The sequence below is a fragment of the Salvelinus fontinalis genome, chromosome 8 (assembly GCF_029448725.1).
Source record: "Salvelinus fontinalis isolate EN_2023a chromosome 8, ASM2944872v1, whole genome shotgun sequence".
NCBI lineage: Eukaryota > Metazoa > Chordata > Actinopteri > Salmoniformes > Salmonidae > Salvelinus > Salvelinus fontinalis.
Window position 1 is genome coordinate 34758175 of NC_074672.1, and position 13105 is coordinate 34771279.

A 13105-nucleotide genomic window follows, 5' to 3' on the forward strand; every position below is an offset into this window, starting at 1 on the left:
CTCTCGTTCATATTGTGTGTAGTTTTGTAGGGGTACTCACTCCCTCTCCTCTGTCTCCCTGCTTGCCCAGAGGGCCAACAGGGCCGGGGGCACCGGGAGCGCCAGGGGCACCAGGTGCACCTGCAGGACCAGTGTTACCACGCTCACCCTACAGGTGGAGAGAAGATCATAGGATATAAGGACATTTCAAGAACATTTGATATCTTATCCATCAATTGGACTGATTGGTTTGATTGGTGTATAATGCAGGTAAGTAAGCATCTCAGCAAACCAAAATTGGTTCTGTGAAAGTTCCTGAAACATTTGTTAGGATGTGGCAAATATTCTCATAACACAAAAACGGTCCAGTTGTGCTGATGATTATACGATCTTTGTATAAAACATTTGCCTGATGTTGCAAGAACGTTCCCAGAACACATTTCCTTCTTCACTGGCACATTGTGTTGTTATATTACCTGGAAATCTAATGAGAACGTTTGGAGAATGTTCTGTGGTGGTTGTTACAGATGTTATTCACAACATTTTTGTGAATGTTAGAATATTTCATTTAAAACATAAAAAAACAAAAACATTTTGTTATCAAAAACATTATTTGAACGTTTTTGTGATTATCATCCTAATGTTAGATAAACCCTGACTAGAACTTAATGGGAATCTTAGCTAATGTTCTGGGAATGTTCGCACTTTGCTGGATTTCACTCCAAGGTCTACTACACAGTGTTTTGTTTGTCTCATGCACCGAATACAGCAGTTGTAGTCTATACCTGTTGTATTCGGTGCATGTGACAAATAACATTTTATAGAATAAAATACAATTTGATTTGGAGTGTCTCACCTTGACTCCGGTGGATCCATCTCTACCAGGGGGCCCATCAGATCCAGCGTTGCCCTGTGAGGTAGAGACAGAGATTTAATCAATACATGAAATGTATTGGCTTCCAGTCGTGAAGTAGCTGCCAAAGCAACATGTTTGGGATCCATGGGTTAATGGTGCTGTAGAAATACAGATGGCTGTGGTTGCTGTTGGCGTTTGCGATTGACTATGTTTTTTTTTCTTTTTTTTCTGTTGTGTCATTGTTTGTTTTGGTTGTTATTGTTACTGTTGTGGTCATTATTTACATTTTTGTTTTGTGGTTATTGTATGTGTGTGTGGAGGGAGAGGTGTTCTTGTTTTGGAAAGTTGCTGTTGTTGTTCTGGTGATTATTGATGTATTTTTATGTTGTTGTTGTGGGTGTTGTTGTTTATGTTGCTCTTGTCGTTCCCATGATTCTTGCAGTAGCTCAACCCAGAGGTGTAATTATATTGGCCAGCTGGTGGCACTATAGTGCAGCTATGGCCTTTATCCCAGTAATTGCTGCGTGCAGCTACAGTGGCCTATATTTGTTGTTGTTGTGGTTTATATTGTTGTTGTGGCTTGTGTTGTCGTGGTTTAGTTCTGACCTCTCTTCCGGGCTCGCCAGAAGGTCCAGACAGTCCAGGAGGCCCCACAGGCCCAGGGGGTCCACGATCACCACCAGCACCAGGAGCTCCCTGCTTACCGGGCTCTCCCTGGGACACACAGAACATCAGCGAATAAGTGTCAGACGTCATCACTATAACCACAAGGACGTAACATTTGACAAGTCAATGGGTTAATGGACTTAACTATTGATTTGCATGCAAAGTAGGACTTCAGCAACTGGCTGAAAGCCCCTATGTGGGAAAAAGCCGCAAACCCCCAATAGAAAGTCTGTTGTAGGATGATGGAAATGAAAGTTCTGAATGCATCCCCGTTACAGCCAATTAGTCACTGAGTGATTGCCTTCTTTGTGACAGTTTTAAGGAGAAAGAAGTCTGGATGTAGATCTGTCATATTGAACGTATGTGGATATCAGGACTCCATGATATAACAGTCGATCACTCCAGGCATCGTAGATATGATATTCTGGTAAACATGTTGCTTAGTTACCACTCAATGGTGCAGGACTAGTGGGAGTTATATGAACCTGGATTTAAAAAGAGCTTAACATACAACTGGACCAGTAGGAGCAATGGTTCCATAACAATGACCTGGCTTTCAAGTTCATAGCCTACTGCAAGTGTGGTAGTACTATCAGGGCTGAGATACTCACAGAAGGACCAGGAAGGCCAGGGAAGCCCCTCTCTCCACGCTGCCCAGGCAGACCAACAATACCACGTGACCCAGCCAGACCCTGGGGACCTGAAGGACCATCAGGACCCTAGAGATAGAGAGGACGATAGGTCAGTTTAATATATTGACTTCACAAATCCAGTTCTAGTTCATTGACTTCACAGCTCCAGTTCTAGCTCATTGACTTCACAGCTCTAGCTCATTAACTTCACAACTCCAGTTCTAGCTCATTGACTTCACAACTCTAGCTCATTGACTTCACAACTCTAGCTCATTGACTTCACAACTCCAGTTCTAGCTCATTGACTTCACAACTCCAGTTCTAGCTCATTGACTTCACAACTCCAGTTCTAGCTCATTGACTTCACAACTCCAGCTCTAGCTCATTGACTTCACAACTCTAGCTCATTGACTTCACAACTCCAGTTCTAGCTCATTGACTTCACAACTCCAGCTCTAGTTCATTGACTTCACAACTCCAGTTCTAGCTCATTGACTTCACAACTCCAGTTCTAGCTCATTGACTTCACAACTCCAGCTCTAGCTCATTGACTTCACGAATCCAGTTCTAGCTCATTGACTTCACAACTCCAGCTCTAGCTCATTGACTTCACAACTCCAGTTCTAGCTCATTGGCTTCACAACTCCAGTTCTAGCTCATTGGCTTCACAACGCCAGCTCTAGCTCATTGACTTCACAAGTCCAGCTCTAGCTCATTGGCTTCACAACTCCAGCTCTAGCTCATTGACTTCACAACTCCAGGTCTAGCTCATTGACTTCACAACTCCAGCTCTAGCTCATTGACTTCACAACTCCAGCTCTAGCTCATTGACTTCACAACTCCAGTTCTAGCTCATTGACTTCACAACTCCAGTTCTAGCTCATTGACTACACAACTCCAGTTCTAGCTCATTGACTTCACAACTCCAGTTCTAGCTCATTGACTACACAACTCCAGTTCTAGCTCATTGACTTCAGAACTCTAGCTCTAGCTCATTGACTTCACAACTCCAGTTCTAGCTCATTGACTTCACAACTCCAGCTCTAGCTCATTGACTTCACAACTCCAGCTCTAGCTCATTGACTTCACAACTCCAGCTCTAGCTCATTGACTTCACAACTCTAGCTCATTGACTTCACAGCTCTAGCTCATTGACTTCACAACTCCAGTTCTAGCTCATTGACTTCACAACTCCAGTTCTAGCTCATTGACTTCACAACTCCAGCTCTAGCTCATTGACTTCACAACTCCAACTCTAGCTCATTGACTTCACAACTCCAGCTCTAGCTCATTGACTTCACAACTCTAGCCCATTGACTTCACAACTCCAGTTCTAGCTCATTGACTTCATAACTCCAGCTCTAGCTCATTGACTTAACAACTCCAGCTCTAGCTCATTGACTTCACAACTCCAGTTCTAACTCATTGACTTCACAACTCCAGTTCTAGCTCATTGACTTCACAACTCCAGCTCTAGCTCATTGACTTCACAACTCCAGTTCTAGCTCATTGACTTCACAACTCCAGCTCTAGCTCATTGACTTCACAACTCCAGCTCTAGCTCATTGACTTCACAACTCCAGCTCTAGTTCATTGACTTCACAACTCCAGCTCTAGTTCATTGACTTCACAACTCCAGCTCAAGCTCATTTACTTCACAACTCCAGCTTTAGCTCATTGGCTTCACAACTCCAGCTCTAGCTCATTGACTTCACAACTCCAGCTCTAGCTCATTGACTTCACAACTCCAGCTCTAGTTCATTGACTCCACAACTCCAGCTCTAGCTCATTGACTTCACAGCTCCAGTTCTAGCTCATTGACTTCACAGCTCTAGCTCATTGACTTCACAACTCCAGCTCTAGCTCATTGACTTCACAACTCCAGCTCTAGTTCATTGACTTCACAACTCCAGTTCTAGCTCATTGACTTCACAACTCCAGCTCTAGTTCATTGACTCCACAACTCCAGCTCTAGCTCATTGACTTCACAGCTCCAGTTCTAGCTCATTGACTTCACAGCTCTAGCTCATTGACTTCACAACTCCAGTTCTAGCTCATTGACTTCACAACTCTAGCTCATTGACTTCACAACTCTAGCTCATTGACTTCACAACTCCAGTTCTAGCTCATTGACTTCACAACTCCAGTTCTAGCTCATTGACTTCACAACTCCAGCTCTAGCTCATTGACTTCACAACTCTAGCTCATTGACTTCACAACTCTAGCTCATTGACTTCACAACTCCAGTTCTAGCTCATTGACTTCACAACTCCAGCTCTAGTTCATTGACTTCACAACTCCAGCTCTAGTTCATTGACTTCACAACTCCAGTTCTAGCTCATTGACTTCACAACTCCAGCTCTAGCTCATTGACTTCACAAATCCAGTTCTAGCTCATTGACTTCACAACTCCAGTTCTAGCTCATTGACTTCACAACTCCAGCTCTAGCTCATTGACTTCACAAATCCAGTTCTAGCTCATTGACTTCACAACTCCAGCTCTAGCTCATTGACTTCACAACTCCAGCTCTAGCTCATTGACTTCACAACTCCAGTTCTAGCTCATTGACTTCACAACTCCAGTTCTAGCTCATTGACTTCACAACTCCAGTTCTAGCTCATTGACTTCACAACTCCAGTTCTAGCTCATTGACTTCACAACTCCAGTTCTAGCTCATTGACGTCACAACTCCAGCTCTAGCTCATTGACTTCACAACTCCAACTCTAGCTCATTGACTTCACAACTCCAGTTCTAGCTCATTGACTTCACAACTCTAGCTCATTGACTTCACAACTCCAGTTCTAGCTCATTGACTTCACAACTCCAGCTCTAGCTCATTGACTTCACAACTCCAGTTCTAGCTCATTGACTTCACAAGTCCAGCTCTAGCTCATTGGCTTCACAACTCCAGCTCTAGCTCATTGACTTCACAACTCCAGGTCTAGCTCATTGACTTCACAACTCCAGCTCTAGCTCATTGACTTCACAACTCCAGCTCTAGCTCATTGACTTCACAACTCCAGTTCTAGCTCATTGACTTCACAACTCCAGTTCTAGCTCATTGACTACACAACTCCAGTTCTAGCTCATTGACTTCACAACTCCAGTTCTAGCTAATTGACTTCACAACTCCAGCTCTAGCTCATTGACTTCAGAACTCTAGCTCTAGCTCATTGACTTCACAACTCCAGTTCTAGCTCATTGACTTCACAACTCCAGCTCTAGCTCATTGACTTCACAACTCCAGCTCTAGCTCATTGACTTCACAACTCTAGCTCATTGACTTCACAGCTCTAGCTCATTGACTTCACAGCTCTAGCTCATTGACTTCACAACTCCAGTTCTAGCTCATTGACTTCACAACTCCAGTTCTAGCTCATTGACTTCACAACTCCAGCTCTAGCTCATTGACTTCACAACTCCAACTCTAGCTCATTGACTTCACAACTCCAGCTCTAGCTCATTGACTTCACAACTCTAGCCCATTGACTTCACAACTCCAGTTCTAGCTCATTGACTTCATAACTCCAGCTCTAGCTCATTGACTTAACAACTCCAGCTCTAGCTCATTGACTTCACAACTCCAGTTCTAACTCATTGACTTCACAACTCCAGTTCTAGCTCATTGACTTCACAACTCCAGTTCTAGCTCATTGACTTCACAACTCCAGCTCTAGCTCATTGACTTCACAACTCCAGTTCTAGCTCATTGACTTCACAACTCCAGCTCTAGCTCATTGACTTCACAACTCCAGCTCTAGCTCATTGACTTCACAACTCCAGCTCTAGTTCATTGACTTCACAACTCCAGCTCTAGTTCATTGACTTCACAACTCCAGCTCTAGTTCATTGACTTCACAACTCCAGCTCAAGCTCATTTACTTCACAACTCCAGCTTTAGCTCATTGGCTTCACAACTCCAGCTCTAGCTCATTGACTTCACAACTCCAGCTCTAGCTCATTGACTTCACAACTCCAGCTCTAGTTCATTGACTCCACAACTCCAGCTCTAGCTCATTGACTTCACAGCTCCAGTTCTAGCTCATTGACTTCACAGCTCTAGCTCATTGACTTCACAACTCCAGCTCTAGCTCATTGACTTCACAACTCCAGCTCTAGTTCATTGACTTCACAACTCCAGTTCTAGCTCATTGACTTCACAACTCCAGCTCTAGTGCATTGACTCCACAACTCCAGTTCTAGCTCATTGACTTCACAGCTCTAGCTCATTGACTTCACAACTCCAGTTCTAGCTCATTGACTTCACAACTCTAGCTCATTGACTTCACAACTCTAGCTCATTGACTTCACAACTCCAGTTCTAGCTCATTGACTTCACAACTCCAGTTCTAGCTCATTGACTTCACAACTCCAGCTCTAGCTCATTGACTTCACAACTCTAGCTCATTGACTTCACAACTCTAGCTCATTGACTTCACAACTCCAGTTCTAGCTCATTGACTTCACAACTCCAGCTCTAGTTCATTGACTTCACAACTCCAGTTCTAGCTCATTGACTTCACAACTCCAGTTCTAGCTCATTGACTTCACAACTCCAGCTCTAGCTCATTGACTTCACAACTCCAGTTCTAGCTCATTGACTTCACAACTCCAGTTCTAGCTCATTGACTTCACAACTCCAGCTCTAGCTCATTGACTTCACAAATCCAGTTCTAGCTCATTGACTTCACAACTCCAGCTCTAGCTCATTGACTTCACAACTCCAGCTCTAGCTCATTGACTTCACAACTCCAGTTCTAGCTCATTGACTTCACAACTCCAGTTCTAGCTCATTGACTTCACAACTCCAGTTCTAGCTCATTGACTTCACAACTCCAGTTCTAGCTCATTGACGTCACAACTCCAGCTCTAGCTCATTGACTTCACAACTCCAACTCTAGCTCATTGACTTCACAACTCCAGTTCTAGCTCATTGACTTCACAACTCTAGCTCATTGACTTCACAACTCTAGCTCATTGACTTCACAACTCCAGTTCTAGCTCATTGACTTCACAACTCCAGCTCTAGCTCATTGACTTCACAACTCCAGTTCTAGCTCATTGACTTCACAACTCCAGCTCTAGCTCATTGACTTCACAACTCCAGCTCTAGCTCATTGACTTCACAACTCCAGCTCTAGCTCATTGACTTCACAACTCCAGCTCTAGCTCATTGACTTCACAACTCCAGGTCTAGCTCATTTGCTTCACAACTCCAGCCCTAGCTCATTTGCTTCACAACTCCAGCTCTAGCTCATTGGCTTCACAACTCCAGTTCTAGCTCATTGGCTTCACAACTCCAGTTCTAGCTCATTGGCTTCACAACGCCAGCTCTAGCTCATTGGCTTCACAACTCCAGCTCTAGCTCATTGGCTTCACAACTCCAGCTCTAGCTCATTGACTTCACAACTCCAGGTCTAGCTCATTGACTTCACAACTCCAGCTCTAGCTCATTGACTTCACAACTCCAGCTCTAGCTCATTGACTTCACAACTCCAGCTCTAGCTCATTGACTTCACAACTCCAGCTCTAGCTCATTGACTTCACAACTCCAGCTCTAGCTCATTGACTTCACAACTCCAGCTCTAGCTCATTGACTTCACAACTCCAGTTCTAGCTCATTGACTTCACAACTCCAGTTCTTGCTCATTGACTTCACAACTCCAGTTCTAGCTAATTGACTTCACAACTCCAGTTCTTGCTCATTGACTTCACAACTCCAGCTCTAGCTCATTGACTTCACAACTCCAGCTCTAGCTCATTGACTTCACAACTCTAGCTCATTGACTTCACAGCTCTAGCTCATTGACTTCACAGCTCTAGCTCATTGACTTCACAACTCCAGTTCTAGCTCATTTACTTCACAACTCCAGTTCTAGCTCATTGACTTCACAACTCCAGCTCTAGCTCATTGACTTCACAACTCCAACTCTAGCTCATTGACTTCACAACTCCAGCTCTAGCTCATTGACTTCACAACTCTAGCCCATTGACTTCACAACTCCAGTTCTAGCTCATTGACTTCACAACTCCAGTTCTAGCTCATTGACTTCACAACTCCAGCTCTAGCTCATTGACTTCACAACTCCAGCTCTAGCTCATTGACTTCACAACTCCAGCTCTAGTTCATTGACTTCACAACTCCAGCTCTAGTTCATTGACTTCACAACTCCAGCTCAAGCTCATTGACTTCACAACTCCAGCTTTAGCTCATTGGCTTCACAACTCCAGCTCTAGCTCATTGACTTCACAACTCCAGCTCTAGCTCATTGACTTCACAACTCCAGCTCTAGTTCATTGACTCCACAACTCCAGCTCTAGCTCATTGACTTCACAGCTCCAGCTCTAGTTCATTGACTTCACAACTCCAGTTCTAGCTCATTGACTTCACAACTCCAGCTCAAGCTCATTGACTTCACAACTCCAGCTCTAGCTCATTGACTTCACAACTCCAGCTCTAGCTCATTGACTTCACAACTCCAGTTCTAGCTCATTGACTTCACAACTCCAGCTCAAGCTCATTGACTTCACAACTCCAGCCCTAGCTCATTGGCTTCACAACTCCAGCTCTAGCTCATTGACTTCACAACTCTAGCTCTAGCTCATTGACTTCACAACTCCAGCTCTAGCTCATTGACTTCACAACTCCAGCTCTAGTTCATTGACTCCACAACTCCAGCTCTAGCTCATTGACTTCACAACTCCAGCTCTAGCTCATTGACTTCACAACTCCAGCTCTAGCACATTGAAATTAAGTGATAGACAATCAAGGTGGCTGAGTTGGTGTTACTAAGCCTACAAGGAGTAAAAGGCTGGGTGGCGTTTCCTTCATGAGATATCATATAAGAGTGGAGAGGGAAGACTCACAGGGAGACCATCCTCTCCAGCATCTCCCTTCTCGCCAGGGGCTCCAGCAGCTCCACGCAGCCCAGCTTCTCCCTGTCTTCCTGGGGTTCCAGAGTCACCACGAACTCCCTTAGGACCGTCTTTACCAGCAGGACCAGCGGGGCCAGCAGCACCAGGGTTACCCTGAGAGAGGGAAACAGAGATGCAACATATTTCAATCACACAGATATACACAGGTAATCTGAATGAAAAGGTGACTTTCTATTGTCTATGGATACTTGTGATGATGTGATACTCACGTTAGGCCCGGGAGAACCAACTCTTCCAGCAGCACCAGGGAAACCAGTAGCACCCTACCAACATGAGAGAGGGACAACACAATATTTCAGTAAAAGCAATTACAGAACATAGCATTTTATATTGTCACTTACTATTGGGTAATAATCTCTTATCATTGAAACTATTGACTTACAGAAGCCCCCTGGGCACCACGAGCTCCTTTAGGTCCAGAAACACCAGTGGGACCCTGGAATAATAAGCAACCAGAAACACAATTAGACAAAGAAACAAGAACAAAGAAACAAGAAGTGCATCAATTGTGTTCTCAAATACTCTCCATTTCTTATAGATTATAGAATGGTAATGTCTTGGGCAATAAGACATCTGTCTCTGGGACATATAGCTATTTTATATCTCAAAGTTCATTTTGAGGGGTGCCTACCACAGGTCCAGGGGCCCCAGAGGGTCCTTGAGGTCCATGTGCACCACCATCTCCCTTCTGTCCAGCCTCGCCTAACTCTCCCTTGGCTCCAGGCTGACCATCTGCACCCTGGAGGATGGAAGATGCAGGTCAATAAAGATCCAACCTTTTATATAGATTAGATTATTGTTTACATTGAAACTGATGTGCTTAATGTGGTTCTACTCACAGGTGGCCCAGCGAAGCCAGCAGGCCCGGGAGGACCACCCTCACCACGGTCACCCTACAAGAAGAGAGAAGGGCTCAAAACAGGTGCCACAGAGGAAGACATTCTAACTGTACATGTATGTGTCCCTGTCCATCAAGTTGCAGGTGCAGTGATTTAATGTGAAGTAGGCTACAATATACTCAAGAAGTTAACCATTTTGGGATGAAATTCATTCTGAGGGATTCAAGATGGTGTACTTGGAAATTATTTTACCATTCATAACTGTATATGCTGGGAAACTTGGATAGTGAGTGGTCTTTGAATCAATATGAACAGTATCTTCAGATCAAAATGTCTGGTGACTTTGACTAAATATTCTGATCTGTAGAGCTCTACATTGTTTCATGGCAGTGTGTGGTTCTCTAGTTTCTTCCTGCACTCTGTACTGTAGTGAAGGTAGTTTGCACTTTGTACATTTCAAACCTGGGCATGTTGACAACATGATTGATTTAATACAAATCTAAAAACTGACAATGTGAAACTGGAGGCAGAGAGATACAACTTACAGGAGCACCACGGGCACCAGCAGCACCAGTTGGGCCAGAAGGTCCACCCTCACCCTGAGAGGGAAGGAGAGAGGAATGACAAACCCATACTGTACACATACAGTACATTTTTACATTACAATCATCTGTCAAAAAAATATTAGACCATACACCTAATAACAGGTGAATTTTGTCATTATTATGGTAATTCTCACCTTTATGCCGTTGGGACCAGCTGGGCCAGGAGGACCAATGGGACCAGTCAAACCCTGAGGGGGAGGAGATGAGAAAGATGGAGAGGAGAGAGATGGAGTTATTATCGACCTCACTTGGGGTCATTGGATCATTGTATTTTAATAGGCTGACAGAGTTGGCACAGGAGAGTGTGGCTATGTTCCCGGTTTCTGCTGAGTACTCACTCTAGAACCATCTTTTCCAGAAGCTCCCTCAGGTCCTTTCTCTCCATTGTCACCCTGTAAGACACAGAAAACCATGGCATCTTAGTATGTATCTAGCAGACATCCTGATATAACCTTGCAATCCACCGTCTAGTTATCTACGACTATGATTAGAGTATATTCTTTAGGGTTGTTACTCACTCTGTCACCCTTGGCGCCGGAGATTCCACCAGCTCCCCTCTCTCCTGGCATACCCTGCAGACCTGGGGGTCCTTGAGCTCCAGCACCACCAGCTGGGCCAATGGCTCCCTGTCAGAGAGGAGGAACATGGATTTAGAAGTTGGCTGATCACACTTTCGGATGTTTCTTTCTTCAGTAGTGGCTTTGTGATTGCCAGACTATAGGGACTCAGAAGTTCTCCAAGTGCCCAATAAAAGCAGAAACTCTTATTGAAGATGAGGTTGGCTGAAGGGAGTGGCTCTTAACCTTCGGTCCATCACTTCCGGGAGTTCCAGGAAGTCCACGAGGTCCCTGCAGACCCTGAGTTCCAGCACCGCCTCTCTCACCAGGGAAACCACGCTCGCCCTATAAGGGAACAGAGATACAGGAAGTGAGAGGCAGAAACAGGGAGGACTACAGACGTAAAGGTTTGACAAGTAGATGGCGGTGGCTATGTAGATGATTATGGCAGTAAGAGAGAAAAACATCTATATCAGACTTATTGTGGAAATGAAAACTCACTCTGGGTCCAGTAGCACCAGCAGCACCAGCCTCTCCAGGAACACCCTACAGAGAGAGGAGAGAGACATTGTAGCTGCATATTTTTACAGTAGATAAATAATACCTTTTAGAATACAGCATGTGCTTGTGTTTGCTAGTGTAACTTGATCAGGATAAAGTGCTGAGGTGTGTGATACCAAATGTGACGTGAGTAACATGGTTAGATGTTCCTAATGTGTTCAATCAATCAGGGACCTGGACAGGCCTGGTGTGTTGCTGTGGCAGTGTGGACACTCACCGCATCACCAGGCTTGCCTCCCTCTCCTGGGGGGCCGGCAGGTCCGGGCAGACCCTGCACAACAACACAAGACAGTCAGTGACTTCCTATGACATTATAAAAAATGGACATCAAGTTATTCCGAATGGAATCATTTATGTTCTAGCCGATCCAGAAAAGTAAGGTGAACTCACCTGGAAGCCTGAAGGTCCAGCAGCTCCTTGCTCTCCTCTCTCTCCAGCAGGTCCCTAGGATGGAAGCACCTCAGATGATCAAAAAAGGTGATCAAGTGATTGACACAGCATTAGCACCCTGTGGAGCTGTGTGTAAGTTTGGGAATGACATTGCATTCTCATGCTCAAAGAGAGATGCTAGCTATTACAGATACTATGGCTACACTTATGTTATGGGTGCACCAAATAAATGTATTATATTACTATGGGGTGCAGTTGTCATGTCTAATATAGATGTCTCCTTAAGAACTGTCTAAAATACTTTATATTGCTTTGTTGTATTTTACAATATGTCTGTCAGAGGTTGAACACTTACAGGAGGGCCGAGAGGTCCAGCAGCACCAGTCTCACCATCTTTACCAGCCAGACCCTGTTCAGAGAGAGAAATGTATGTATCAGTTCTTCATGAACCACCACAGCAAAGGAAAGGATCGGTGTCAGATCCTCCACTGTTTTATTTCTTGAAACTTTGTGGGGGTTAAACACCAAAATTGCACAGATGTTAACTCAACTTCGCTAAGACCAAGGGATACAGGAAGGTCATCTAAAAGGTTAATCTACTTACTATCAGACCTTGCCGACCCACAAGACCCTTCTCTCCTGCTTTGCCAGACTCACCCTGTTGAAAGAAAAATACACTGGTCAGTCACAGAGAAGAAGCATGGACATCAAGTGCAAGGGGAATTAATGGGGACGTTTACATAGTTATTTGCCTGTACTGTCAGATACTGTCTGTATCTGGTGCTGGAGGCAAATCTACAGGCAATTTCTTCCCTCTGGGTATCAAAACATTATTAGAAGCCCCTGTAACACTTACATTGGCTCCCTTTGGTCCGGGGAATCCCATCACACCAGGCTGGCCACGGGCTCCCTGAGGACCAGGTGGGCCGGGGCGACCGTCCTCACCAGCAGCACCCTACAGTACCACACACAGAGAAGAGAGGAGCAAGTCAACATCACTCGAGATCTCGTTTGTTTTGTATTTTATCCCCTTTTTCTCCCAAATTTCGATTTTGTCTCATCGCTGCAACTCCCCAACGGGC

General features: G+C 44.7%; 1 protein-coding gene across 1 annotated transcript in view; it reads right to left on the reverse strand.

Annotated features, from left to right (window-relative positions):
- LOC129861155 (collagen alpha-1(II) chain-like) overlaps positions 1–13105 on the reverse strand; it is a 33608-nt gene that overhangs the window by 4739 nt on the left and 15764 nt on the right. The window contains exons 26-45 of the mRNA XM_055932320.1: positions 12880–12978; positions 12628–12681; positions 12379–12432; positions 12024–12077; positions 11851–11904; positions 11574–11618; positions 11319–11417; positions 11034–11141; positions 10854–10907; positions 10650–10703; positions 10456–10509; positions 9911–9964; positions 9703–9810; positions 9454–9507; positions 9281–9334; positions 9003–9164; positions 2113–2220; positions 1442–1549; positions 836–889; positions 41–148 (exon numbers count right to left, since the gene is read on the reverse strand). Of these exons, the coding sequence (XP_055788295.1) occupies positions 41–148; positions 836–889; positions 1442–1549; positions 2113–2220; positions 9003–9164; positions 9281–9334; positions 9454–9507; positions 9703–9810; positions 9911–9964; positions 10456–10509; positions 10650–10703; positions 10854–10907; positions 11034–11141; positions 11319–11417; positions 11574–11618; positions 11851–11904; positions 12024–12077; positions 12379–12432; positions 12628–12681; positions 12880–12978 (1539 nt within the window). The remainder of the gene's footprint in view (positions 1–40; positions 149–835; positions 890–1441; positions 1550–2112; positions 2221–9002; positions 9165–9280; positions 9335–9453; positions 9508–9702; positions 9811–9910; positions 9965–10455; positions 10510–10649; positions 10704–10853; positions 10908–11033; positions 11142–11318; positions 11418–11573; positions 11619–11850; positions 11905–12023; positions 12078–12378; positions 12433–12627; positions 12682–12879; positions 12979–13105) is intronic.